This window comes from Prunus dulcis, chromosome 7 (genome assembly GCF_902201215.1).
Source record: "Prunus dulcis chromosome 7, ALMONDv2, whole genome shotgun sequence".
In the NCBI taxonomy this organism is placed as follows: domain Eukaryota; kingdom Viridiplantae; phylum Streptophyta; class Magnoliopsida; order Rosales; family Rosaceae; genus Prunus; species Prunus dulcis.
In genome coordinates, this window is record NC_047656.1 from 668,145 (window position 1) to 694,240 (window position 26,096).

A 26,096-nucleotide genomic window follows, 5' to 3' on the forward strand; every position below is an offset into this window, starting at 1 on the left:
CGGCACTGGTTCCGTTGGAACCACCACACTTCCTTCTTTCTGTTCCAACCCACCGCCACCTTGACCCGCCGCTGCCGTCGTCGGAAACAGCCACGAAACGAAGCTGTTTTGACAGTTTTTCAACAAACTTTCGGCCTCTCGTTCTTTCTCATTTCTCCACCAAATTTGACGAGTAAGGTATGGATTTCTACCTATTTTCCATGCTCTAGCTGATGGTCGGATAGGATTTCGTTAATTTTGACCTTGGGTCATTTGAATTTCAACTTAGGGTTCGGCCGATTTTGGATTTCGGACTTCGCATCCGGTATTGGTTTGGTTTTGACATATATAGATATTTATTTGATTATGATGGTTTGTGATGCATTTGGATTTCTTGCATGGTTTATTAAACAGTGAGGTTATATTATGTTGGTTTACACTAAACTGAACTTTATTTTTGTCCACTCACATTTTTTTGTTTTGCGCCCCCAGCTAGTAGTTGACTAAGCTCCGCAGCTAAGTCGGATCGTGTGCTTACGAGCCTTGAGCTTTCGTAGGACTCCTTCATTCATTTTTCCCTTGAACTTTGTTTTTGTTGTAATTGAATTCCTTAGATATGCTCTGTTATCGCACTTGCTAGGGTTTGATTTTTGAGGCCGGAGCCTTTTGTTGTAAACTGTTTATTTGCTTTAAAGCATGCTGCTGGTTGGGTACCTTAAACTGTGAATTTTGAGCAGGTTGAATTTTTGGGGAAATGTTCAATTTACAGGGGAGACTCTGTCAAAATTTTGGTAGAAAGTCTCGATTCTTAGTATGTGGGCCCGGTATCGGGGTGATGTCGGTAATAAGACGGGATTTGCTCCGGTTTCCAAGGAAATTCCGGGGCGGGTCCTGTCATAAATACTATAAAAACTAAATTGTGAAGTGGAGGTCATGAGTTCAAGTAGGGGTGGGCATGGTATGGTATTGAGCTCGTACCGCTATCGATACCGAAAATTAAAACAGGTATGGTATGATATGAGATTATCGTTTGTCAAAGTTGATACCGTACCATACCGTGCCAAATCGGTATTAGTACGATATCGGTACAATTTCGGTATCAAAATGACACAACTAAAAAATAACCAATAACAACATTTAACATTTAACATTTCGCAGCTTCAGAAATTACCACATAACAATAATGAAAGACAGAGCATAGGACAATTCATGAAGAAAAGAGCATTTCTTGGTCAAAGACAGAGACTAAGTCCAAGAGTGATCTGAATTCTGATAACAAGGAACAAGACACTCACGTGTAGACCCCTGCATGGACCTTGATGACCACTCTCAAGAGATTAATGAATGGGAGAGAGTCAATGGCGTCCTGAATGGTTCTGAAGTCTCCAGCAGCACGGTTCTTAGTCACATGCAGAGTGTAAGAAGGGAATAGCTTATTTTTGGCTGTCTTGAACACAGAGTGCTTCAGTCTTCCAACAAACCTCACCCACTTCATGAATTGCTGTTCTGAGAATTGGGCTTGTGTCATGTTCTTGGTCAAATGTACTTTCCCAGCTGAATTCCCAGGTCGAAGTCCCTTGCAGTGGCATTGTGTTTATGTTGAATTGAAGAGAAGAACAATAATAACATAGAAAATGTGTTGGAATGTTAGCATTTAATTTTAAAATAGAAAAAAGAATAGGGGCTAATATGAGAAGGAGAGAATATGAGTATAAAGAGTAAAAAAAATTATATTTCAGTATTCGGTACGGTACGGTATTGATCGGTATCAAATACTTGATACCGCTACCATATCATACTTTATTGGTACGGTACGGTACGATACTGATTATCTCCCCATCCCAAATGAAACGGTATGAAATCGATATGGTACGGTATTGTTAGTGTATGGTTTCGGTATTTCAGTTTTAGATGCCCACCCTTAAATTCAAGTCCTCCAAATTGCATATCACTTTTTTTTTTTTTTGGCCATCGATGATGGGTATTGACAGCCACCAAGTCCGTCTGGCAAAATAACAAAATGATAATTTCCATTCTTGGTACAAACTTTGGACTAATCTTTTAAATAAAAAGGGCAAAACAATATTTCCTCTTATTAATTTAAATTGGTCCATTCAATTTGGGCCACATCATTGACCTATTACAAAAATAAATTCAAAACCCATTCACCAAATCCAAAACAAAAATACTCCGTTTATCGTATCCTTATTAGTAAAGATTTTATCATTAACACCTAATTTTTCTTAAAATTTATACATAACCATATTACTTATAAAAGAAATAGAATTAAAAAAAAAAAAAAAGAAGAAAAAAGAAGAAGTGTATTATTGGTCACAGTACGCAACGCTAGAATAAGTAACTTGAGAGAAAAACCGAGGAATCCCCCCATTTAAAAACCCTCGTCCAAACGCCAAACCCTCCTCTTTTCCCCAACTCTTCCCTCCTTTCTCTCTCTCTCTCTCTCTCTGAGATTCTCGGAGGCGCAAAACTCAAAAACACACGAAAACAAATAAACGCCTCCGTCCAAATCCTTTATCCCTTTACTTCTCCTTCCCCAAACCCTAAAGCTCCTCCGATGGCCACGGATCCTACCCAGCAGCAGCAACAACTGGCCATAATTCTGGGCCCCGACCCGACCCACTTCGAAACCCTAATATCTCATCTTATGTCCTCCAGCAACGACCAACGATCCCAGGCCGAAGCCCTCTTCAACCTCTGCAAGCAGGCCCACCCGGACGCCCTCCTGCTCAAGCTCCTTCACGTCTTGCAGTCCTCGACCCGACCCGAGTCCAGGACCATGGCCGTCATCCTCCTCCGCCGCCAGCTCACCCACGATGACTCCTTCCTCTGGCCCCGCCTCACCCCCAACACCCAGTCCACCCTCAAGTCCCTCCTCCTCTCCTCTCTCCAATCCGAGTCCTCCAAATCCATGTCCAAGAAGCTCTGCGATACCATTTCCGAGCTCGCCTCCTCCGTTCTCCCCGAAAACCAGTGGCCCGAGCTTCTCCCTTTCATGTTCCAGTGCGTCACCTCTGACAATCCCAAACTCCAGGAATCGGCTCTCTTGATTTTCGCCCAATTGGCGCATTACATCGGCGAAACCCTCGTTCCTCACTTGACTACCCTCCACGAGGTCTTCTTCCGGTGCCTGTCTACCTCCGCCAAGAGCGCCGACGTCAGAATCGCTGCCCTCGGGGCGTCAGTGAATTTCATCCAGTGCTTGACTAGTGCGGCCGAGAGGGACAGGTTCCAGGACTTGTTGCCGCTGATGATGCAGACGTTGACCGAGGCGTTGAATTGCGGGCAGGAGGCGACTGCGCAGGAGGCTCTGGAGTTATTGATTGAATTGGCAGGGACTGAACCGAGGTTCTTGAGAAGGCAGTTGGTGGATGTGGTGGGGTCCATGCTTCAGATTGCCGAGGCCGAGTCCTTGGAGGAAGGGACAAGGCATCTGGCCATTGAGTTTGTGATTACCTTGGCCGAGGCCAGGGAGAGGGCACCTGGGATGATGAGGAAGTTGCCGCAGTTCATTCAGAGGTTGTTTGCGATTCTCATGAACATGTTGTTGGACATTGAGGATGAACCTGAGTGGCACGCTGCCGATACAGAGAATGAGGATGCCGGGGAGACAAGCAATTACGGGTTTGGACAGGAGTGTTTGGATAGGCTCTCTATTTCCCTGGGTGGGAATACCATTGTCCCAGTTGCTTCAGAGGTTTTCCCGGCTTTCTTGGCTGCTCCCGAGTGGAAAAAGCACCACGCCGCACACATTGCCCTTGCTCAGATTGCCGAGGGTTGCTCCAAGGTATAAATAACTCATCCTTCGCTTTTGTGTTGCCAATGTTGGAGCTTCTGCTTTGTGTATAAGCGCTTACTTGATTAGTTATGTATGTGAGCCGTGGACAGTAATGTTAACGTGAGCCATGGACGCATTTGATATTGTATTTTTCTTCAGGATGATTAGTCATTACTGTAGGTGATCTAATGCCTTTCATACACAGCTTCATAATGAAATAACTTCTCACTTTATTTATGCATGTATTCCTCTGCTGGCTATATTATTCTCTTCCGAGTGGCGTGCTCTAACATTTGTACTTATTGGCGCAGGTAATGATAAAGAACCTTGAACAGGTCGTGTCAATGGTGTTGAATTCATTCCAAGATCCCCATCCGCGTGTGAGATGGGCAGCAATTAATGCAGTTGGGCAATTGTCAACGGATTTAGGCCCAGAGTTACAAGTCCAGTATCACCAGCGAGTGCTGCCTGCTTTGGCTGGAGCCATGGATGACTTCCAAAATCCTCGAGTACAGGTTTGTAACACTGTCCTGTACTCAATAGTAGGGCTTCCTTTCCCCATCTTGTAGGGCTGTATGTTCTTTTAACCCAACACCTCCTGCTTGATAAAATAATGTTTAATCATCTTCATTTTCAGTACTCTCATTTTTGCTGCTGTCTTGGTAAAATTTTATCCTTCTTGTAAAGATGAACTGATTAGGCTATGATATATAGTAATTTTGGAAAACCAAGCATAATTCATGTAACTATATATTTCGGTAACGGTGTCATTGAATGTTGATTCTTAATTTAGATAATATGGTTCTGCAAAATGAATTGATACCTGATTCTTTGTATGTTTTGTTAATCACAGAAATCATATTAATTTAATGTCTCCTATTTTTTTGAGGGCATAATTGTTTTTTTTTTGTTTTTTTTGTTTTTTTTGCAGTTTCATTTATTTATTTGTAAATAACAACTTGCACACTAATGCATTTATAAATATCTCCAATACAGAAAATTTCATGCAACTGCAAAATGTGAACCATACATTCTTAGGAAAAGAATTATATGTTATCTACAATAATATTATGCTCATCCGACAATATGTATCTCTAGCTCCTTCTTCATGCTTCAAACAGATGAATTAAGCATGCAACTTGAAAACATCTTATGCATGTTTAGATAAGGTTAGAATCCTGAGCCTGAGATGGCGGGTATTTGGGCTTTACAGAACTTTAATGGCACACATCCTAAAACTTATTTGGGCATGAGTTCTGGAAAAAATTTTTGTTTTTTTTTCATCTTCAAATGTCTGCTTCTGCATTTTTTGGGATGGTAGTATTCCCCATTCCCTCCTTGTTGAAGTACATGTATGGAAGAGTTCCCTTTAGGTTTGTCCTATAAGTTTTGTGCATGTTCTCCATGAAATTGCACTAACAGTTGAAACTATGTTTTAATTTTACAAGCAGTTTTGTGTTGACTCAAGTATATCCTTAAAATCATTAAATTCATTGAGTGGTGGCAAAATCGCTACATACGATTAATTTCTTGTTTATTTATACGTAGACACACCCTCTCCGTAGTTCTTGATTTTCTAGACATTTATGAGTGATGACATTGATGCTTCTGGTTTCACTCTGCACATCAACTTGATGGTTTTTCTTTATTTCTATGTTACAGGCCCATGCTGCTTCAGCAGTACTCAATTTCAGTGAAAATTGCACCCCAGATATTTTGACACCATACCTGGATGGAATTGTGAGCAAGCTTCTTGTACTTCTACAGGTACATAATCTTCCTATTCAGCAATTTCACATAGAGAATATGTTTTTGGTGTATATGCTGGCAGAAGATGTATATATTAGTATATAAATTAAAAGTGATTGGTTGGTGAAACCACTTCATATTGGTACAAGAGCTGTAGTGGAAAAATATGTTGTATCAGATAAATATTGTGATTAATCATTGCATTCATGGCTCTTTGTTTAGTCACTTTCATAATGTGATGCAGTTAATGTTTTAGTTAGGCAATGAATGGTTGTTCATATTTTGACTTTTGGTAGTTGCAAAGGAAACATGGACTGGAGAACCTGATTTTTTTGAAAATAACACAGACCAGGGAAAAGATGCTAGGGAAGAAACCATGGATAAGGAGCTGACCAAGAATAGAATTAAAAGACTGTTTTTATGGTAGAATAAGATTGATGGTTCTTTTAAGTTTAAGAAAAAGGATTTTTGAGATTTTTGATTTTTATTGTGTTTAGTCAGAATGTCAGCAATATAAATGGGAAAACATCTTGTGGTGAGGCAGAGAAAATAAAAGAGAATAAGTTAATGAGGCTTATGACGGTGATTAAGTTGAAATTGAAAGCCATTGAGTTAAAAATTCGAAGAAATATCTTGCTTAACCTCTTTCCTTTGGTGTGGAGAATCTTTCTCCTTCTTGGTGCAAAGGCGTACTTGCATTTTTGAACTTATATGTTTTATATTTTTGTGTCCCAGAATGGGAAGCAGATGGTGCAGGAGGGTGCTTTAACAGCTCTAGCTTCAGTTGCCGATTCGTCACAGGTACTTGCATTTTAAAATCCATTATTAGGTTGCCAATTTCAGTTTATTTAAGAACACAATGATCAGATTTGACATTTGTATTTGTATTTGTATTTGCAGGAGCAATTCCAGAAGTATTATGATGCTGTAATGCCTTACTTGAAAGCTATCTTGATTAATGCTAATGACAAATCCAATCGCATGCTACGTGCCAAATCCATGGAGTGTATTAGTTTGGTTGGAATGGCTGTTGGAAAGGATAAGTTCAGGGATGACGCTAAGCAGGTGACGATAAATAACATGTTATACATTATCCTTGGTTTCAGATTAATGATGAGAGAGATCCACTATTTATTTATTTAGTTATTTAGCTGATATTCTGTTTGGTTATTGAAATAATGGTGGCCCTATTGTTTTGTTTTGTTTGGGAAGATTATGGAAGTCTTGATGTCATTGCAAGGATCTCAAATGGAGGCAGACGATCCTACAACAAGTTACATGTTACAAGTAAGTTCTTGTAACTTTGAGAAACAACAGCGAAAATGTAGAAGAATGTCCTGCGGATTCTACATATGTAAACTGAATAAACTAACTGCCTAATCATGTTTCAGGCATGGGCCAGACTTTGCAAATGCCTTGGACAGGATTTTCTCCCTTATATGAATGTTGTCATGCCCTCTTTGCTTCAGTCTGCTCAACTGAAGCCTGATGTGACAATTACATCTGCAGATTCAGATGCAGATATTGATGAAGATGATGATAGGTTGGTTGGTTAAATTTCACCTTTTAAGACCTGATATATGTATTGTATTTAGGAAAAACCACAATTTCTTTCCTGGTAGTCTTGGATGCTGTTCCTAATTGTTTGTGCTAGAAAAAGGCACTTTTGAGATCCTACTCATTTGGCTGAATAATACTTTATGGCAAAAAGTATCTATAATTTCAGTTTTTGACAGGTTTTGTGTTCTTAATGCAGCATTGAAATGATTACTGTTGGTGATAAAAGGATAGGAATTAGGACTAGTGTCCTGGAGGAAAAAGCTACGGCTTGTAACATGCTATGTTGCTATGCTGATGAATTGAAGGAAGGGTTCTTCCCATGGATTGATCAGGTTGATGATGATTCACATTTTGTTTTTGGGGGGGAGGGGGGAGGGGATGGTGGTGGTGCTTTTATCAACTTCAACAACTAGATAATGACTGTGCTTAAGTTATTGTAGGTTGCTCCAACATTGGTTCCTCTTCTCAAATTTTATTTCCATGAAGAAGTTAGAAAGGCAGCTGTTTCAGGTATTAGCTAGACCAGTTCTTGAATTTAATTATTTTCTCATATCAGATTCTTTTGGAGCTCTCCTAAAATTCTCTGTCATTTATCTACTTTCTGCAGCGATGCCTGAGCTGTTGCGTTCAGCCAAATTAGCTGTAGAGAAGGGACTTGCACAAGGTCATAATGAGTCCTATATCAAGCAGTTGTCTGATTACATAATACCAGCATTGGTTGAAGCACTACACAAGGTCTTGGAATCTTTGGTTTATTTGGTCTTCAGCAATGATCAATCATATTTTTTGCTATTTGTTTTGTTTATTTTCAATGCAAGTGACCTTGGTTTTGATGCCTTTGAACATATTTGGTGTGCAGGAGCCTGAGGTAGAAATTTGTGCAAGCATTTTAGATGCGTTAAAGGAATGTGTGCAGGTTTGTGGCATCAATTGATATTTGTTCCGTGTAATAGAACCCATAAACAAATGAATGTGTTTCATATCTGTTCTTTTTCCTGCATCTCTCCGTCCCAACTAGATGTTAATACATTTTATTTGCATGTTACTGATGTTAATAAGTTGTTAACTCAAGTTACTGTTTTAGTTATTTGCTATACACTATTACCTACATGTGCAATACCTACTTGCACCAGTGTATTTTTCTTTTTGGTTCAATTTCGTACTCCTCAAAGCTTCACTAATTTTTATTTTTTTAGTATGTGAAAATAACTGATTTGTGTTTGGCACAATAAAACTCTGATCAGTTTTACTGTATGGTTACTTTGAAATTGCCGGTGGTGATTCTTGCCTTTAATATGAAAAATGTGTGCTTCTAGATAATAATTTATATCTGTTGATTCAATTTCAAAAAGTAAACTTAATAATTTCTACCACAAAATCAGAAAATTGTTATAAATGACATCAGTGTTTGTATTTTGAAGGAAAATAAAACCCATGAAAGCAATCTTGCCTTCAGGTTATGTTTTATATTGACTTCACTAGTTGATTGACTGTTCTTGAACTACGTGATAAAAGATTCTCCGTTGACATCCAATATCCTTTCCTGGATTTTATGTTTTTAATTTAGTCACTTATAATATAATCAAGTATGTTGGATACTATACTGGAAGGATGTTCAACACTTGTGTCTGCTTTATGGAGTTCTACCACTAAATAAGTGTTTTGAAGTTGCCTTTCATTGGAGTTTTACCACTGTGCTGCATACTGCTATTGTGTTATGAAGTTGGATCTATTTTAATGTAGTATTTCTTTCAGATTTCTGGAGCACTTCTTGATGAAAACCAAGTTAGGTGCATCGTGGATGAAATCAAACAAGTGGTTACAGCCAGTTCATCAAGAAAACAAGAGCGAGCAGAAAGGGCCAAGGCAGAGGACTTCGATGCAGAAGAAGGAGAACTGCTTAAGGAAGAAAATGAACAAGAAGAAGAACTTTTTGATCTGGTAAGCTTTGAGATTTAGGATATTTTGATGATCTTTTAGTGAAAAAGAAGGAACTGAACGCTGAGTTTTTCTTTTAATGCTTTATTGCTTTCCCTGATGAAGGTCGGTGATTGCTTGGGATCTTTGATTAAGACATTCAAGGCATCTTTCATACCTTTCTTTGATGAGCTTTCAACTTACGTAACACTTATGCTGGTAAATCTCCCTTCCTCTCGTTTTGTTTGTCTTGTTTAACTACTTCTAAAGCTATGGTAGTTTTCCATTTTCGTTTTGTACTGGCAGATTGAGATGTGCGCTGCATGTGACTCAGATTGTAATGTGCGTAAAATATTTAGAAAATTACTTGTTATTCTTACTAAAATAAAATTATATATCGAGATTTATAATCAATCTTTGTCAATTATTTGATTTTATTATTAAGTAAGAAATTTCCAGAATAGAAATTATTGATCAATGAAATAAAAAATAAGGTCCATGGATGAGACAACAATAGTACTAGTAACCAATAACATAAGAGATGATGAAATAGAGTTATTAAATAAGATTTTGAAAGGAGGGCTATAATATTGATAGAAAAGGAAAAGAAAACAGACTTATTACTTCAAACATCCTTACTTGTATATATGTTGTATGTATAATTGCATAAGGGGGATCCCATATCACTGTAACTGTGGCAGGATCCATATCAACTTTCTATGTGCTGTCCATATTATTAATACCATCGATAATTCGTATATACAGTTGTTGATATTGTGTCGATATGCATCCCATCCTAGCTACAGTGAAAACAGAATCCCATTTATGAAGGGCCCTACACACACACACACACACACACACACATATTTATATATATAGGAAACTGCTATTGGCATTCCGAAAAAGTCAGCATGCCTTCCTCCCTTGCGCTTTTACAAAGGAGTGCAAGATGACTTTTTTTGAAGTGCCAATAATAGCTTCAGGAAAGGGATCCCCAGTTTTTGCAGGAAATGGGGTCTGCTTGTGGGGCACACTCGACTTCATAGATCAACCTTGTATAGACATGCATGAGTTTTAGTTATACATCACCACTGCTTACCCCTTCTCACACTGGATGAGTTAATCTGCTCCTTGAACATCGGAGTTTTGACCATCATCATCTGGTTGTGGACGGGTTTGCATGATTGTTGTGAATTTAATTTGATGTTGACAGTATCACACTATTTATCTCTGACTTGTGTGGGGTATCCTTGAAGCTTTAGTTATACATCACCGCTGCGTACCCCTTCTCACACTGGATGAGTTAATCTGCTCCTTGAACATCGGAGTTTTGACCATCATCATCTGGTCATGGGCGGGTTTGCATGACTGTTGTGAATTTAATTTGATGTTGACAGCATCACACTATTTATTGTGCTACTTTGTAAAAAGAAGTTACTTTGGATATTTAACATGAAATGGAGTGTAATTCGTAAATTGACATGTTAAATCTAGGCAAACGAGAATGAAGCAGCTATGAAAAAAATACATGTTCTTAGTATTTTTTGTATTCCCTAACCTGTTCGACTTTATGATTTGAACTCATGTACTTACAAGAATTTTTCTGATGGCTTATTGATGGAGCAGGGTAAGGATAAAACTGCGGAAGAGAGGCGGATTGCCATTTGTATATTTGATGATATGGCAGAGCATTGCCGTGAAGCAGCTCTTAAGTAAGCAGTTTTGTTTGTATTATGTTGGAAGGGTGATGATTTTGGCAATCCAAAATCACTCAAAAATAACCTCATGCACTCCTCTTGTGTGAGAGAGTACAGGAGTGTGGGAGTTTGGAGTGCCTAAATCATCTCCCATATTGGAATCTTGATTCCTATTTTCTCCTCTTGTAACCAAATGACAATTGGTGAAACAGATACTATGATACCTACGTTCCTTTCCTATTGGAAGCTTGCAATGATGAAAGTTCAGATGTTCGTCAGGTTTGTACTCCTTTTGATTGTGTTATAGTGCATATTTAGTTATCATAGTGACAGTTAACAACAAAGAACATCTACTTCAGGCTGCGGTTTATGGGGTTGGTCTTTGCGCGGAGTATGGTGGATCTGTGTTTAAACCGCTTGTTGGAGGTAGGTTGCTTTTCTCTTGCTTCGTCTCTGTTTTTGTTTGGAGTTGTTTCCTTGTATGTTTTCTGATGGGTGTTATTTTTCAATTTTTGCTCTCTGCAGAAGCTCTTTCTAGGTTGGATATGGTAATCAGGCACCCTAATGCACAACATTCTGACAATGTGATGGCATATGACAATGCTGTTTCAGCTTTTGGGAAAATTTGCCAGTTCCATCGTGACAGTATAGATGCAACACAGGTAGATGATATTCTTTTGCTTCAAACTCTGATCTTTCGTATTTTCTTGTTTTTACTTCTGTCGATGTGTCTATGCTTGGCGTCGTGCTAAAAAATTGATTGTTTGAGGCATAAATGGTGTACCATTAACTTACTGCTCGTTCTGTACCATAACCACTCAGAGTGATGAATGCATCTTTTTTATATTGTGTCATGTTCAAACCCAACAATTCCTTAATGCAGCCTACTCAAGCCCAACAATCCCTTAATGTTGTCGACTTAATGCCTGTTTGGGACCGCTTCTGGGAGGGCTAAAACCCATAGTGCTTCTGACAATGTTTGGCAGAAAAAATTAAAAGTGCTTCAGGGTCATAAAAGCACTTACTGGAGAAACACTCAAGTGCTTCTTCTGGAAGCACCCGATGCGCTTCTAGTAAACGCATTTATGAGCAGAAGTGCTTCCTACAAGTGCAATCCTAAACAGGCCCTCCATCAACTAAATTGATGTGTATTCTGGGTTTTGATCTCTTGGGAGGAATTTCAGCATGTCCAATGCTCTCAGTATGATCAAATGCCCCTATTAAATTGATTTGTGTTCATTAGAAGCCGTGTTGTGATAAGATAAACTATGTCATCCATTGAATCACACACATCATCTTTCAGTGCTGGGTTAGAGTCAACTCAAAGTTGGTTGATGGTGGTGCTGCAGGGTTTGTAGAATAAACATAGTTGATTGCTAGGTGAAGCTTTTCAGGGGACTAACACTAGGGTGGGTAATTGGTATCCATTAGGTGTTAGGGATGTGGTTGCAATGGCGATGGTGATGGCGATGGTGATTTGGCCCAATATTTTTACCCCATCCCAAATCAGCACACTTGTAAATAGATAGCTGCATTTGATTAGTCGGCTAGTGCTTTGCTGATTTACTGATGTGAACGAAAATAACTGAGATGTCGAATTGTTCCCCTTGGGGCCATTTCAATTCTGAAATGAAGTCAAATGATTTTGTGTCAGATGTTCTGTATATGTGCTACTGCTATTTGTTCAACCTTTTACTAGCATTATACTTCCTCACAGTGCTTTTCTTTACATTTTTTGTCACACACAACGATTTTTTTCCCGATCTAGCTATTACCATATCAAGTCTGGTAGTGGATATTTAATATTGGCCTTTTTGTTGTTTCACATATCCATTTTGTTTGGCAGCTCGTCCCAGCCTGGTTAAGCTGTTTACCTATAAAAGGTGATTTGATTGAGGCCAAGGTTGTCCATGACCAGCTATGTTCAATGGTTGAAAGGTAAAAAAACTGGAATTTGGAGAATATTGAATTGTTAATAGATAAATGTTTGCATGTCTTTTTATGGTCAGTATTATTTTCCACTCTTCAATGCCTATTTAATTGTCCAAGGTGATTGTATAATGAAAAGTAATTGCATTGTTTACAGGTCAGATAGAGAGCTTTTAGGGCCCAATAATCAATATCTTCCCAAAATAGTTGCGGTTTTTGCTGAGGTATGTAGTGGTTTTCTGATGCACGTATGAATCTCATTCATTCTTGTGAAGTATTAGGTCTAGGTCTCTCTCTCTCTCTCTCTCTCTCTCTCTCTCTCAATTGGGCCAATGTGCTGTAGGTTTTATGCGCTGGTAAAGATTTGGCAACAGAGCAAACTGCTAGTCGTATGGTTAATCTATTAAGGCAGCTTCAACAAACTTTACCGCCCTCTACCCTAGAATCAACCTGGTCATCCTTGCAGCCCCAGCAACAGCTTGCATTGCAATTTATACTCTCATCATAATTCTTTAGCCTTCGCATTGCCTTTTGTTTGTGGAAACTGCTGCTTCTGGTCATTATATTTCCCTTTGCATTGGTGGGATATGCAATTTCATTTATCAGGAAAGCTCATGGGGTGGGCACATGATTGTTTGGAAGCGGATGTCTGGTCTGCGTTTTGATAGTGCATTCTTTTGATTTTGTGTTCCAAAATTATTTCTCGTGGATTGGCGCCAATGCCTTGTTGCATTTTTTAGTCGGCGGAGGATGAAAAAAGTTAGGGATAGAAAGTTTTGCAATACAGTGTGCATATTATAGACGATCCAGTACTCCTAAGCTTCAAAAGATTGAAGTCAACAAAAGGATTGCGTACAATTGTGGCTTTTAGTTTTGTATGTTAAAGGTCAAGGTGTGTGATGAAGACATCTTGTATCAGTTTTGGTGCTTTATATTTTTGAAATGTAAAACAGTTTAATATAAGTTTGTTTTGCATTTGGTTTCATTGTTCAGCACATATCCTTATCACCCTTGAACATCTACTTTTGCTATCCACACTGCACTTCAACTACATTTACGTTGCTGGGCCCTATATGTAGCATCAATGATTCTTATGTTACTTTATACGATACATACAATGGTTGGGAATCTCCAAGTCTTTCTTTGGAATTAGTTAGCAGTTATGTGAGTCACAACTACCGGAGTCCTAAATGATTTAGTTTGGGGTGTTCATTCCAAGGAAGTTTGGCTCGTTATATTTAGAGTGGCGAATTGATGATGGAGACGTAGTTTGTTTGGCTTTCTTCGTCGTCGTCTGTTATCTATGCAGCAGGTTTTATCACAAAAAGGCTCAATGTAAGGATTTTATCACAAAAGAACTCGGTGTAAGTGTAATTTGAGATGTCCTACTTCCGACTCTATTTTAAGCCCGATTAGAGTTTTCTCAAGCTTAATTTGATCTTAATATTTAGAGTAGTGAAACAATGGAGTTGGTTTGGTCTTGTTTTATCACAATGGTAGCCCTCTCACTGTAATTTGAGATCTCCTACTACTTACAAGTTACAACCCCATTTGAAGTCAACCCCTGTCAAAATCTTCTTTAGCTTACTCTAACATGTTCTAAAGAACTGAGTTACCCCACTTGTTGTGCAGTTAGAGTTGTCATCTTACTATGTCTGCTCAACCTCACCTCGAATGATGGTAATGTTTCTAGGTGTACTCGGCCAAACTAGGCTATAATATTTTATTACTCTTTTGGGGTCATGCCCTTTCGCCCTTTTTCGGGGTTGTAACTTGTAGGGAGACTTTGAAAAATGTCAAAACAGAGAGAAATTTTTTTTAAAAAGTCAAAATAAACAAAATTGCCCTTATTTATTTTTAGATTTCTTAAGAAATCTTTTACATTTGTATGTCTTTGATTTGAAGTTGAGAGGTTTTTTTATCTTTTTAAAAAAAAACTTTATCTTTTTTCAATGAAAGTTTTTTATGATTAAAACTTAAATTTAATTAACTTTGTAATGATATGGTCCAACTGAACTGGCTGCCTAGATTCAATATACGGTTGGCCCAAAGCTGTAACGACCTGTCTAGTCTACCAACATCGTCATAGTACATACAGACAGAGACCCAATATTTTATATATTTCAAAATTTTTAAATAGAAAAAATATGATAATAAAGATAAATAAAAAAAAATAAAAAAATAGAAAGAATCTAGTAATAATATAATGATGAAATAACAAGGTTTGTCTGGTGACGCAAGGAGGAGTAAAACAAACGCAGCTTGTTGCATAATAAGATATTATATTTGTGTATTCTGTCCATGAACATATATGACTTGGTCTTCACCTAAATTGAAAAGATCCATTTGATTCTGTTCTTATCTAGAAGAGTATTTTGGTGCCTCCAAGTGGCAGCCTTTCGTGCCTTCACGACTTTTTTTGTCAAATGCTTGACTTGGAGAGAAGAGAGGGGACAAAGTTTGAGCCCCTTACCCCCACAAGGCCTTAAATGGTAACGCCCCTGTTTTTGTGTTATGTCCTTAATGTCCCTCCACAAGTAAGACTTGTTTTCTCTTGTTTGTTAAAAAAGTTAGAATTTAATTGGGATATAAAAATATTAGAACTTGTAAGAGATTTGTAGTTTAAGTAGTTAAGAGTGTTTGTTGTTGTACCAGAGGTTTTATGATCGATTACCCCTATCTCATTATCGCTTGTTTAGAAAATATAGAACTTCATTTGGTTTGTGTGTATTACTCTAACTTAGCTAGTGACATATAACTTAATTGGTTGAGTTCTTTTACCTCCATTCATGTAGGAAGAGGTTCGAAATTCCAGACATGCAATGAATATTTGTGTGTAAACCCCACTTCTCCAATCGCTTGTACTAAAAAAAACCACAGTATATATTATTCTAACTTAATTGAATTGAATTGATGTCATGTTGAGAAAATAGTAACAATGGCAAGTGATGCATGAGATGGGGAACCATAATCGGATATTTTGTCAAATGCCAAAAGGGTATTTATGGAAAAAGAATACAAGTCTCCTCTGACAGATAATTTTTCAACATTGTACATTAAATATATGTTTCATAAGATAACAAACATAAAAGGACAGAGAGCTCCTAAACCATCCAGTTGCTTATAGAAAACTCAGAAAACCTTTGATTATATAAATCCCATACCAAAACCAAACAAGGAGATGAAGACGAGCTCTCCACTACTATTGAGAGCTAGCTACCTTATACAGAGACAGAGTGCCTTCTTCCAATTCATTCTCTGATCATCCTTCCTTAAATCAAACCCATCTCTCTCTCTCTCTCTCTCTCATCTCCAACCATCTTAATTATTTTCTGGCACATTTATTTTGCAATGGAATTTCAGTTTCAACAGCAGAACCAAATTTGCTTCCCAGCAGCAGCTAACAAAGCTGTAGGCATTCCAATGAGCAAAGTGGGAAAGTTGAAGGGAAGAACTAGAAGCAACAACGCAAACAAGTTTGTTGGTGTGAGGCAAAGGCCTTCAGGGAGATGGGTAGCTGAGATCAAAGACACCACACAGAAGATAAGAATGTGGCTCGGAACCTTTGAGACTGCCGAAGAGGCTGCTCGAGCTTACGATGAAGCTGCCTGCCTTCTTCGCGGCTCAAATACTCGAACCAACTTTATTACACATGTCTCTTTGGATTCTCCTATTGCTTCTCGAATCCGAAATCTACTTAACACCAAAAAAGGAGGATCAAGCAAACAAGTAATAGAGCAAACTAGTTCTAGTATTGCTGATCATGATTATATGAATGCCTCACATCCTCCCACATCTTCAACTACTAGTAGTGACAAGTACATGACTAGAAATATTAGCACTGCTAGTACAAGCACCTGTAATTCCACCAGCAGTGGCAGTGATACACTATCTAGTGAGGTGTTTCAAGATTCTCAGCTGTTTGATGATGTCTACAGACCAGATTTGAGACACTGCAATGAGGAATTTGAGTTGAGCTCTTCTGCTTCTCAATCCAATCTTTCATGGGATGGATTTCAAACCGGGGTTGACGGGTTCTCATTTGCCCAACAAGTGTTTGATTTGCCGAAACATCAGGCAGCTACTGCTGCTTCTTCTTCTTCTACTACTACTACTACTACAGCAGCTGAAGCTGATTCGGAGTTTCTGGAATTCGAAAGGATGAAAGTTGAAAGGCAGATATCAGCTTCCCTCTATGCAATGAATGGAGTGCAAGAGTATATGGATACAGTTTATGATCCTAACGAACCCTCTTGGGATCTTCCACCATTGTGTCCTTTGTTCTGCTAAATATGAAGGTTTTTTTTAGTGATCAAGGAATTTTCATCTCTCTTTCATTCTTGTCATCTTTCTTTTTTTTCTTTCGCTTTAAACTCTCAAAAGGGGTTTATGGTATACGACCGGATTATAATAACTGAGAAACTGTTAGAGATAAAGATGGATACTTATTTGTATAACTTATTCTTGCTGATTTAAAGATGTCTGCAGAAACTACATACATGGAGAAGTTACACTTAATGTTATTTAAAGCTTTCCTCAATCATAAAATGTCTTTCTTTCCCAGAATCCCAGCAATCATGTTGATTTAAATATACCCATGTCCCCTATTGTCCAAATCAACTATCTTACTTTGGGATAAAAATATATGTACTTGATATGTTACAGGTAACAATTAAGAAACAAAATGCACCCTTCCTCTTACAGCTAAAACTAAGAAACTCCGAGGAGGACCGATCCTTTACTGCCGATTCGCGATTTCACCTTTCAACCGGTTGGAGAACTTGCGGCAGTAAGGACAGTCTTTACCTGAAATATCATTTAAGGTCCATGATCAACCTATTCAAGTAAAAAAAATAAAAGAATAAAATGAAAACGATAGCATATGTTAAGGGCAGCTAAAGTAGCATGGTTAATTTTGTTGAGCCAGACAAAATGTTGAAACTAGATTTGGTTTAGGGGAGTGGAGCTTGATCCCTAAGAAACCTGTCATTATAATTTATATAAACTCAACATTGGCTTGAGCGGAGGTATGCAATCATTTCCATTCACTGGCTAAAGCAATTCTTGCAAACATGGAATATTACGTTAAGCCTCTAGTCAGGAATATGTGAAAGCATTTCTTCCTGTGAGAAATCCTACTCTAACATCAGATAACTCTTCTCTATAATCCTTGCTCCTTTCCTTACCTTGCTAGATGTTGATGGTTTTGAAAACAGTTCCCAAATTGATAAAGAAAAGATGTTGAACCATAAAAATGCAATCCCTGTAGTCTTTAAAGTATGTTGTTGGTTTATTTTATGTCCTCCACTACTTAAAATGGAGTTTTGATGTTAGTTTGTGTGTGTGACGCAAAAGGATTTATGTGTACAAGTACATGAAAATAGTGTAAGATAGTTTATTATCACAATCCTTACAGAATTGGTCTTCTCTACATTATCGGATTGCAAGACTCAAGACTGATCAAGAATTCAACACTACTCTCGACCTGCAGCCTCTGTGTCAATGTTCCATATAGATTACGAGCTAAAGGGGTTTCTAGTTCTATAAGAATTAGGATTAACAGTTCTATAGCAATAAGGATACCTCAAGGAGTCTTTTGATGGGCAAGACTCCTTGAAGTAATGCATATAAATAGAGCAGCTCCCTCTAAGAGCTGATACACACAAATCTCATCAAGTAATTCACCCCATCTGGAATCTGAGAATAAGGCAGTCGGTTATCTTAGAGAAGAGTTGTCTCCCAAGTGTTCGATAAAAGACTTCAATGGCAGAACAAGGTTAGTGTTCAAGTTATAATAGCTTAGAAAGTTTACATGTGGTATCAGAGCATAAGTTATTTTATCTTCTACCTAACCAATTTTGTTGCAGCTTTTAGAACTTGAAAATTGAAGGATAATTAAGTTTTCAAGGTTAAAGAAACTTGACACAGCAAGAGTTAATGCTAACACCTTGCTGTGGCAAACAGAAATTGATCAAAGTTTTGTATAGTTCTTGCCGTGCTCTGAGCAAGCCAAAGCAACTCAGACACAACAAGATCTGTACATTCAAAGTTTTATGATCAAACTTGTGTTGAAAATAAAGGCATAATGAATGATTCACTATCCAAAGATGTGAATGATTTATCGTGCAATTATTTTCAGCAGAACAGCATAAGAGATGAAACACGTAGGCTATCAAGGTTGTTCTTCTGTCCAAAGATGTGGAACCTTTCTTGTACAGGAAGCTTATGTGATTTTCATGTCTTAGTGTTGATAAACATGTTTTGATTTCTTCACCTAAAGGTGAGAATCGATCATGTTTTAAAGTTATGGGGTTTTCAGTTTTTAAACATATATATACTATGTGTTTTTTCAGTTAATCACAACTCGATTGAAACTCTCGTTGGCTCCAACTACACCAAATGGAGGGAAGATGTGGAAATTGCTGTAGGTCTGCTGGACTATGAGATGGCTATTGAAGTAGATGCTCCTGCAGTACCTGATGCAGATGCATCTGCTGGAGCAAAAGCAAAATATGCCAAATGGGTTAAGGCAAACAAAATGGCTATTCTAATCATGAGAAGGTCAATTTCACCATCTGTCAAGGGAAGCATTACATCATGTGATAATGCCAAGAAGTTTATTGATTCTATTGGGGAGAAGTTTCAGGAATCAGAAAAGGCTGAGATTGGAACTCTAATGGGACAGCTTACTGATACAAAATACAATGGGGAAAGATGTGTGAGAACACACATACTGAACATGCTGGAAATTGGGAACAAACTGAAGGCACTCAAAGTCAATGTGGATGAAACTATGATGGTGCATTTTGCTATAAACTCTCTGCCTAGTACTTTCAAGCATCTTAGAAGCACATATGTAGCTCAAAAGGAGAAGTGGACAGTAATTGACCTCATAAGCATCTGTGTGCAGGAAGAACAAAATATGAAGAAAGATAAGGCTGAAGAAAAGATTAATATGGTTCAAAACAGCTTCAGAAGGGATTTTGGAAAAGGCAAAATCGTTGGAAAGAAAAACAAGGAAGAAAAGGAGACTAAAGGACTGAAACCAGAAGGACTCAAGTGTTACTTCTGCAAGAAGTTTGGTCATATGAAGAGGAATTGTGACAGGTACAAGCGTTGGTTGGATAAGCAAAAGGCTAAAGGTAAGAATCAAGTACATGTTTGTTTTGAGTCTAATGCAATTGAGATTTCTTCAGATTCATGGTGGTTAGATAGTGGTGCATCAGTTCATGTGGCTAATTCCTTGCAGGGGTTCAAAACAAAGAGGCTGCCAAGCAAGGCTGAGATGAAGGTGTTCGTAGGAAATGGAGAAAGAGTCAAGGTGGAGTACATTGGATTAGCTAGGATCGAGTTGGAGTCTGGTTTTATTTTGGAGTTAGTAGATGTAGTTTATATTCCTTCTATGAAAAGGAATCTTATTTCAGTTAGTAAGCTTGTAAAATCAAACTTACAGTTTGAGTTTGATGAGTCTGGATTCTCCATTTTCAGAAATAAAGTTATGATTGGCAATGGTTTTCTAAATGATGGAATGTTTCGATTAAACTGCAAGAAACCAAATCCCAGCACTGGAAATCTAAGCATCAATGTGATAAGCACTAAAAGAAAAGCAGAAAAAGAAGAATCTTATAAACTTTGGCACAAGAGACTAGGACATGTCTCAGCTGAAAGAATGAATTTGCTTAACAAAGAAAATCTGTTGCCACCACTTAACCACCATGACAAAGACAGTGTTTGCATAGAATGTGTTAAAGGGAAATTGACAAATTTGAGAAAGAAAGGTGCTAAAAGAAGTGAAAAAGTGCTGGAAATCATACATACAGACATTTGTGGTCCTTTTCCCACTCAAACACATGATGGTTTGAAGTATTTCATAACCTTCACAGATGATTACTCTCGATATGGTTATGTGTACTTAATATCTGAAAAATCCAATGCACTGGACATGTTCAAAGTCTATAAAGCAGAAGTGGAAAACCAGTTGGATTCAAAAATCAAAGTAGTAAGGTCAGATAGAGGAGGAGAATTTTATGGTAAATTTGATGAGAGAGGAAGGAACCCTGGACCTTTTGCCAAATTTCTACAAGAAGAAGGTATAGTGGCTCAATACACTAACCCAGGCACACCACAAAAAAAAAAAGGAGTAGCAGAGAGACGAAATAGGACCTTGATTGAGATGATTAGGAGCCTAATGTGCTGCACAAAGCTTCCAAAATTTCTTTGGGGAGAGGCTTTAAAAACTGTAAATTATTTGCTAAACTGAATTCCTACCAAAAGTGCAGACAAAATTCCTTATGAAACATGGTGCAATAGAAAGCCTAGTCTCTCACATCTTAAAATCTGGGGAAGTAAGGCAGAGGCAAAGTTCTACAATCCAATGGAAAGGAAACTAGATTCCAAGACATTAAGCTGTTTTTTCATTGGATATCCGGATAGAACAAAGGGGTACATGTTCTATTGTCCCAACAACAGCACAAGATTCATGAAAACTCAAAGAGCTATTTTTATTGAAGATGATATTGAATCAGACACTGAGGAAAACTTTGATTTTGATGAAATTTTGGAAAACAAGGAAACTGCTGAAAAGGAAAATATGCTGAGATATATAACCATCTTACCATTCACTGATTTGAATGACAAGCAAGTCTCACCAAATCATGATCTAACAACTGAAGTTCCACAAATTGCACTAGAAGACATGCAGATAGAGCAACAAGAACCTCAGCCTCACAACTTAGAATTGAGAAGATCACAAAGAACTAAGAGACCCGCACTGTCCAATGATTTTTTCGTATACTTGCAAGAGTCAGAACATGACATCAATACCATAGAAGATCCTCTATCTTATAAGCAGGCCATTCAAAGTGACAACTGTGATAAGTGGATAGAAGCAATGGAGTCTGAACTCCAGTCAATGAGCAAGAACGATGTATGGAAACTTGTTGATTTACCTCAAGGATGTAAACCAATAGGATGCAAGTGGGTTTACAAGACCAAAAGAAACTCAAAGGGACAAATAAACATATACAAGGCACGACTAGTAGCAAAAGGGTTCACACAACAAGAAGGAGTAGATTACAATGAGACTTTCTCACCTGTGTCAACCAAAGATTCCTTAAGGGTTATAATGGCATTAGTGGCACATTTTGATCTTCACCTTCATCAAATGGATGTTCAAACTGCATTTTTGAATGGAAACCTTATTGAAAAAATCTACATGAAACAACCGGATGGTTTCATTCAAAAAGGGGAAGAAGATTTGGTTTGCAGGTTACAAAAATCAATATACGGATTAAAACAGGCTTCTAGGCAGTGGTACTTGAAGTTTGATGAAGTGGTGAAGTGTCAAGGTTTCATTGACAATCCTTTAGATGAGTGCATTTACCAAAAATTTCAAGGGAGACATTACATTTTCATGCTGCTGTATGTTGATGACATTCTCTTAGCAAGCAGTAATCTGTCACTATTACATGACACTAAGAGAATGCTATCAAACCATTTTCAGATGACTGATTTGGGAGAAGCAAACTATGTTTTAGGAATTGAAATTAGCCGAGATAGAGAAAGAGGGTTACTTAGTCTATCACAGAAGGGATATATAGAAAGGATACTGAAAAGGTTCAACATGGAAAACTGCACAGGTTGTGATGTTCCATTCTCAAAGGGTGATAAATTGAGCAGTGAACAATCTCCCAAAACTGAGCAAGAGAAGTTGGAGATGCAGGACAATCCCTATGCCTCACTTGTTGGAAGCTTGATGTATGCTCAAGTTTGCACAAGGCCAGACCTTGCTTTCAGCATTAGTGTTCTTGGAAGATTTCAATCCAATCAGGGTCAGGCACATTGGATAGCAGGCAAGAAAGTTTTGAGGTATTTGCAAAGAACTAAAGAATATAAGCTAATCTATCGAAGAGTTGAAGAATTGAAACTAGAAGGATATGCAGATGCAGATTTTGCTGGCTGTTTGGATACACCAAAAAGTACATCATGTGTGGTGTTTTTGTTTGCAGGAGGAGCAGTGGCTTGGAGAAGTGTCAAACAACAATACATATCAACCTCAACCATGCAGGCTGAGTTTTTAGCAATTTATGAAGCAACCTCAATAGCCATGTGGCTTAAAAATTTTATGTCAATGTTAAAAGTTGTGGATTCTATACAAAGGCCAATCCAATTGTGGAATGACAACAGTGCTGCAGTTTATTTTGCAAAAGGAAATAAGAGGTCAGGAGGATTAAGACACCTACAGTTAAAGTTTTTATCAGCCAAGGAAAAGATCCGAGATGGTTATACGGCCTTAGATCATATTGGAACAGATTTCAATATTGCAGATCCCCTGAACAAAGGCTTGCCTAATCATGTTTTCCATAGGCATGTTAAAAGTATGGGTTTACAGATCAGTTTTGATGCTTGAAGTCTGTGGGAGTCTGTGGGAGCCAGATTTAGTTTTATTTTTCTTTTAGCTAGTTTTAATCGAGACTGTTTTACAGTTTATTTAATAATATTTTTTATGAATGTTTTGGCATGTGGATGAAGGAAGAATTTGCAAAATTTTGCTAGCATATGTGTTTTGCATTTTCATATCCATGAAGGAGCCATGCAAGTTTATTAAGACCTTGGTAGTCTTGTAAGGGTGAGCTAAGCTTTGTTTTGATCATTAAGTTTTCTAAGGTAGATCACAACATTGTTTTTTATACTAATTCAGTTGGCAGTCGCATGTGTTGATGTACATTTGTATGTGTGGTTGTAAAAGACTTGAGTTTGGTTGCTCAATATTCTTTGACAGTTCCATATGAGTTTATATCAATGACAGTGGCTTGGTAAGAAACTGAGAAGGTTGAGTTCTAAATTGGCCATTAAGAGATTGCTCTTGAGTCACAATGAATATTTGACCAAGTGGGAGAATGTAAGATAGTTTATTATCACAATCCTTACAGAATTGGTCTTCTATTCATTATCGGATTGCAAGACTCAAGACTGATCAAGAATTCAACATTACTCTCGACCTGCAGCCTCTGTGTCAATGTTCCATATGGATTACGAGGCTAAAGGGGTTTCTAGTTCTATAAGAACTAGGATTAACAGTTCTATAGCAATAAGGATACCTCAAGGAGTCTCTTGATGGGCAAGACTCCTTGAAGTAATGCATATAAATAGAGCAGCTCCCTCTATGAGCCGATACACACAAATCTCATCAAGTAATTCACCCCATCTGGAATATGAGAATAAGGCAGTCGGTTATCTTAGAGAAGAGTTGTCTCCCAAGTGTTCGATAAAAGACTTCAATGGCAGAACAAGGTTAGTGTTCAAGTTATAATAGCTTAGAAAGTTTACAAATAGGTTATCCATGCATAATGTGTTTGATTCTCCTTCTCAAAATATACTTATGGCACGTTTGCTAACTTGGAATGAGAGTGAACATGCATCGAAGTGAGTATGAGCCACTCCTACTCCTAAGCATTTTCACTCAATTGTTTACTAATTGTCTCGAATCAAAATTAAAATGTAGCAGCTTCTCATTAAATGTTTACTAAATTGTTAAGAATGAGATGAAAACTGATTTGATTACTAAATTGTTAATAATACACTATTCTAAACTATCTATTCATAAAATTATGTTGGAAAAAATTATATACAAGATAACTAACTAACTAGAAAATACCAAAATAATAAGAAGTGGCTAAGTTGAGCTTAAAAGAACAATAGACATGAGAAAGTGATTGAATTTTGTTAAGTTTCAACATGCATGTTGTGTTGCGAAAATTATAAATCATTGTACTTGTTTCTCAATCGTCCGTGAGCAAGGAAACATTTTCCTATGCTTTTACACAACATTTTACACACCTCACCAAATCATGTTGACTCATCATCCCATAAAGTTAAGAAAATCCATGTATAAATAGTCAATGGACCTCAATAAACAAGGAAAATAGAGATGGATTAAACCCAAAGTTGCCTATAGTTTTTGGAGCTCTAGTCTATCATATGCAATAAATATATAACGGAAATTTGCACAAATATCATATAAACTATTAGACATGTGCACATTTACCACTTAATTGAAAAAATAACTAGTTACCACCTAAATTTCACTTTTGGTGCTAATCTACTACCTCCATCGACTTCTATTAAGTTTTGTATTAAATGTGGGCCTATTTGTAATTTTTAATTCATCTAAAAATTTAATTAAAGTAATAGCGAAAAAATAAAAATTTGAGAAAAGGGAAAATTGAGAGGGGGCACATGCCTACCCTGGCAAAGGAGGAAGGGGCTATCATGGGTGGAGGGTAGAAGTGGGTACGGTCTGATCGTCCCCTCAAATTAAAAATCGAAATCGAAATTTTAACATGGTTCGATTCGATTTAATTTTCATTAAAAATATCTAGATTCTAGATATGAAGATGTGATAAAAAAGAGAAATAGAAAGAAGTGAAAAATAGGAAGAAAGAGAAAGAGGTATAAGAGATAAAAGAAGAAAGGTGAAGAGACAAAGATGAAGAGAAATAGAAAGAAACAAAAAATAGGTGGAAAAAAAAGAAAGACAAAAATGGGATCCCGAGCCTCTGTATTTAGGGGCTGTGCATTTACCCTCATTTGAAAGAATCTTGAACATTCATTAAATCTAATGGGTAAAAGCAAGCCACCTCACATATATATATATATATATATATATATATATATATTCCAAAACACACTGTTGCAGATAAGTGATGGTGTCAGTTTTCCATCTTCTTTTTTGGATAAATTTTTTATTCTTCCTCTGATGAACAAAATCGAGTATGTACTGTAAAATATTGTACATTTATATGCATTCGGAAAAATCTTAAACAACCATGTAATCCAACATTATTCACCAAGTGGCATCAACACTGGATTTTGTTTCTTATTCTTCCCTCTCGTAACACACCATTTCTAACTTTCCCTAACTTTTCCCTTTTTTCATTCTTTGTTCCTTTGTTTATTTAAAATATTTTTTTTTTATAGCAGCATTTACAATAATTTTAGAGAACAATTTTTCTTCAACCACAGAGAAGCATGGGCACAATTGTTTCCCATATTTATGAGTTATTCAATATGAAAGAACAAACCTCCAGTGAGTTGAGCATCAGAGTATAGTTGATGAAAGAAAATGTGAGTTTTTCAGGAAGATTAGGTATTTGAACCAAATTAATTTTGGTTGAGTATCAGATTATGGTGAGCCAATGGCTTTGGTCCTTCATTTTATGAGGTGTCCTTGATCTAGCGACTGAGACACGAAACACCAATGGTGAAACCTAGATACAAAATTAGAAAATATGTTATGAAGAAATTTGGAATGTCCTTTCATGGATCCATAAATTGACCAATAAAATGGAATTTATGATGTTCAATTTTGTTCATTAGCTGAGGAATGAAACCTTGATCCAGAAAATTGACGGCGTGAGCAGCTGCGGATCCATGAATTTTTCAGCAGAGGTGCAATTTTCAAAAGCTAA

General features: G+C 37.4%; 3 protein-coding genes across 4 annotated transcripts; all 3 read left to right on the plus strand.

Moving 5' to 3' along the window:
• The first annotated feature begins 2,386 nt into the window (after positions 1 to 2,386).
• LOC117633800 (importin-5-like) lies at positions 2,387 to 13,623 on the plus strand. Of its 2 annotated transcripts, XM_034367580.1 has the most exons (20): positions 2,387 to 3,784; positions 4,087 to 4,290; positions 5,438 to 5,542; positions 6,260 to 6,325; positions 6,425 to 6,589; positions 6,737 to 6,811; positions 6,916 to 7,067; positions 7,281 to 7,416; positions 7,525 to 7,594; positions 7,692 to 7,819; positions 7,944 to 8,000; positions 8,840 to 9,025; positions 9,128 to 9,220; positions 10,628 to 10,713; positions 10,911 to 10,977; positions 11,058 to 11,124; positions 11,224 to 11,360; positions 12,545 to 12,636; positions 12,785 to 12,851; positions 12,971 to 13,623. In XM_034367580.1, exons 1-20 carry the CDS (start codon positions 2,555 to 2,557, stop codon positions 13,133 to 13,135), a joined length of 3,348 nt encoding a protein of 1,115 aa, XP_034223471.1. In that variant the 5' UTR covers positions 2,387 to 2,554; the 3' UTR covers positions 13,136 to 13,623. The 2 variants fall into 2 exon arrangements, with proteins under 2 accessions (XP_034223471.1, XP_034223472.1); XM_034367581.1 differs by lacking the exons at positions 5,438 to 5,542; positions 6,260 to 6,325.
• A 2,126-nt stretch (positions 13,624 to 15,749) lies between these two features.
• On the plus strand, positions 15,750 to 17,027 carry LOC117635598 (ethylene-responsive transcription factor ERN1-like). Its single transcript, XM_034369925.1, has one exon. The coding sequence runs from the start codon at positions 15,979 to 15,981 to the stop codon at positions 16,915 to 16,917; it is 939 nt and encodes a 312-aa protein (XP_034225816.1). The 5' UTR covers positions 15,750 to 15,978; the 3' UTR covers positions 16,918 to 17,027.
• Positions 17,028 to 18,390: 1,363 nt separating this feature from the next.
• Positions 18,391 to 19,473, plus strand: LOC117633971. Its single transcript, XM_034367851.1, has 3 exons — positions 18,391 to 18,403; positions 18,981 to 19,345; positions 19,456 to 19,473. The coding sequence occupies exons 1-3, from the start codon at positions 18,391 to 18,393 to the stop codon at positions 19,471 to 19,473; spliced, it is 396 nt and encodes a 131-aa protein (XP_034223742.1).
• The last annotated feature ends 6,623 nt before the right edge of the window (positions 19,474 to 26,096 follow it).

Coding starts and splice junctions, on each gene's coding strand:
- LOC117633800 (XM_034367580.1), top strand. CDS start 2,555: ATGGCCACGGATCCTACCCAGCAGCAGCAACAACTGGCCATAATTCTG. Junction 6,590..6,736: donor TCAGGGATGACGCTAAGCAG/GTGACGATAAAT, acceptor TTGTTTGGGAAG/ATTATGGAAGTCTTGATGTC. Junction 9,221..10,627: donor CTTACGTAACACTTATGCTG/GTAAATCTCCCT, acceptor TTGATGGAGCAG/GGTAAGGATAAAACTGCGGA.
- LOC117635598 (XM_034369925.1), top strand. CDS start 15,979: ATGGAATTTCAGTTTCAACAGCAGAACCAAATTTGCTTCCCAGCAGCA.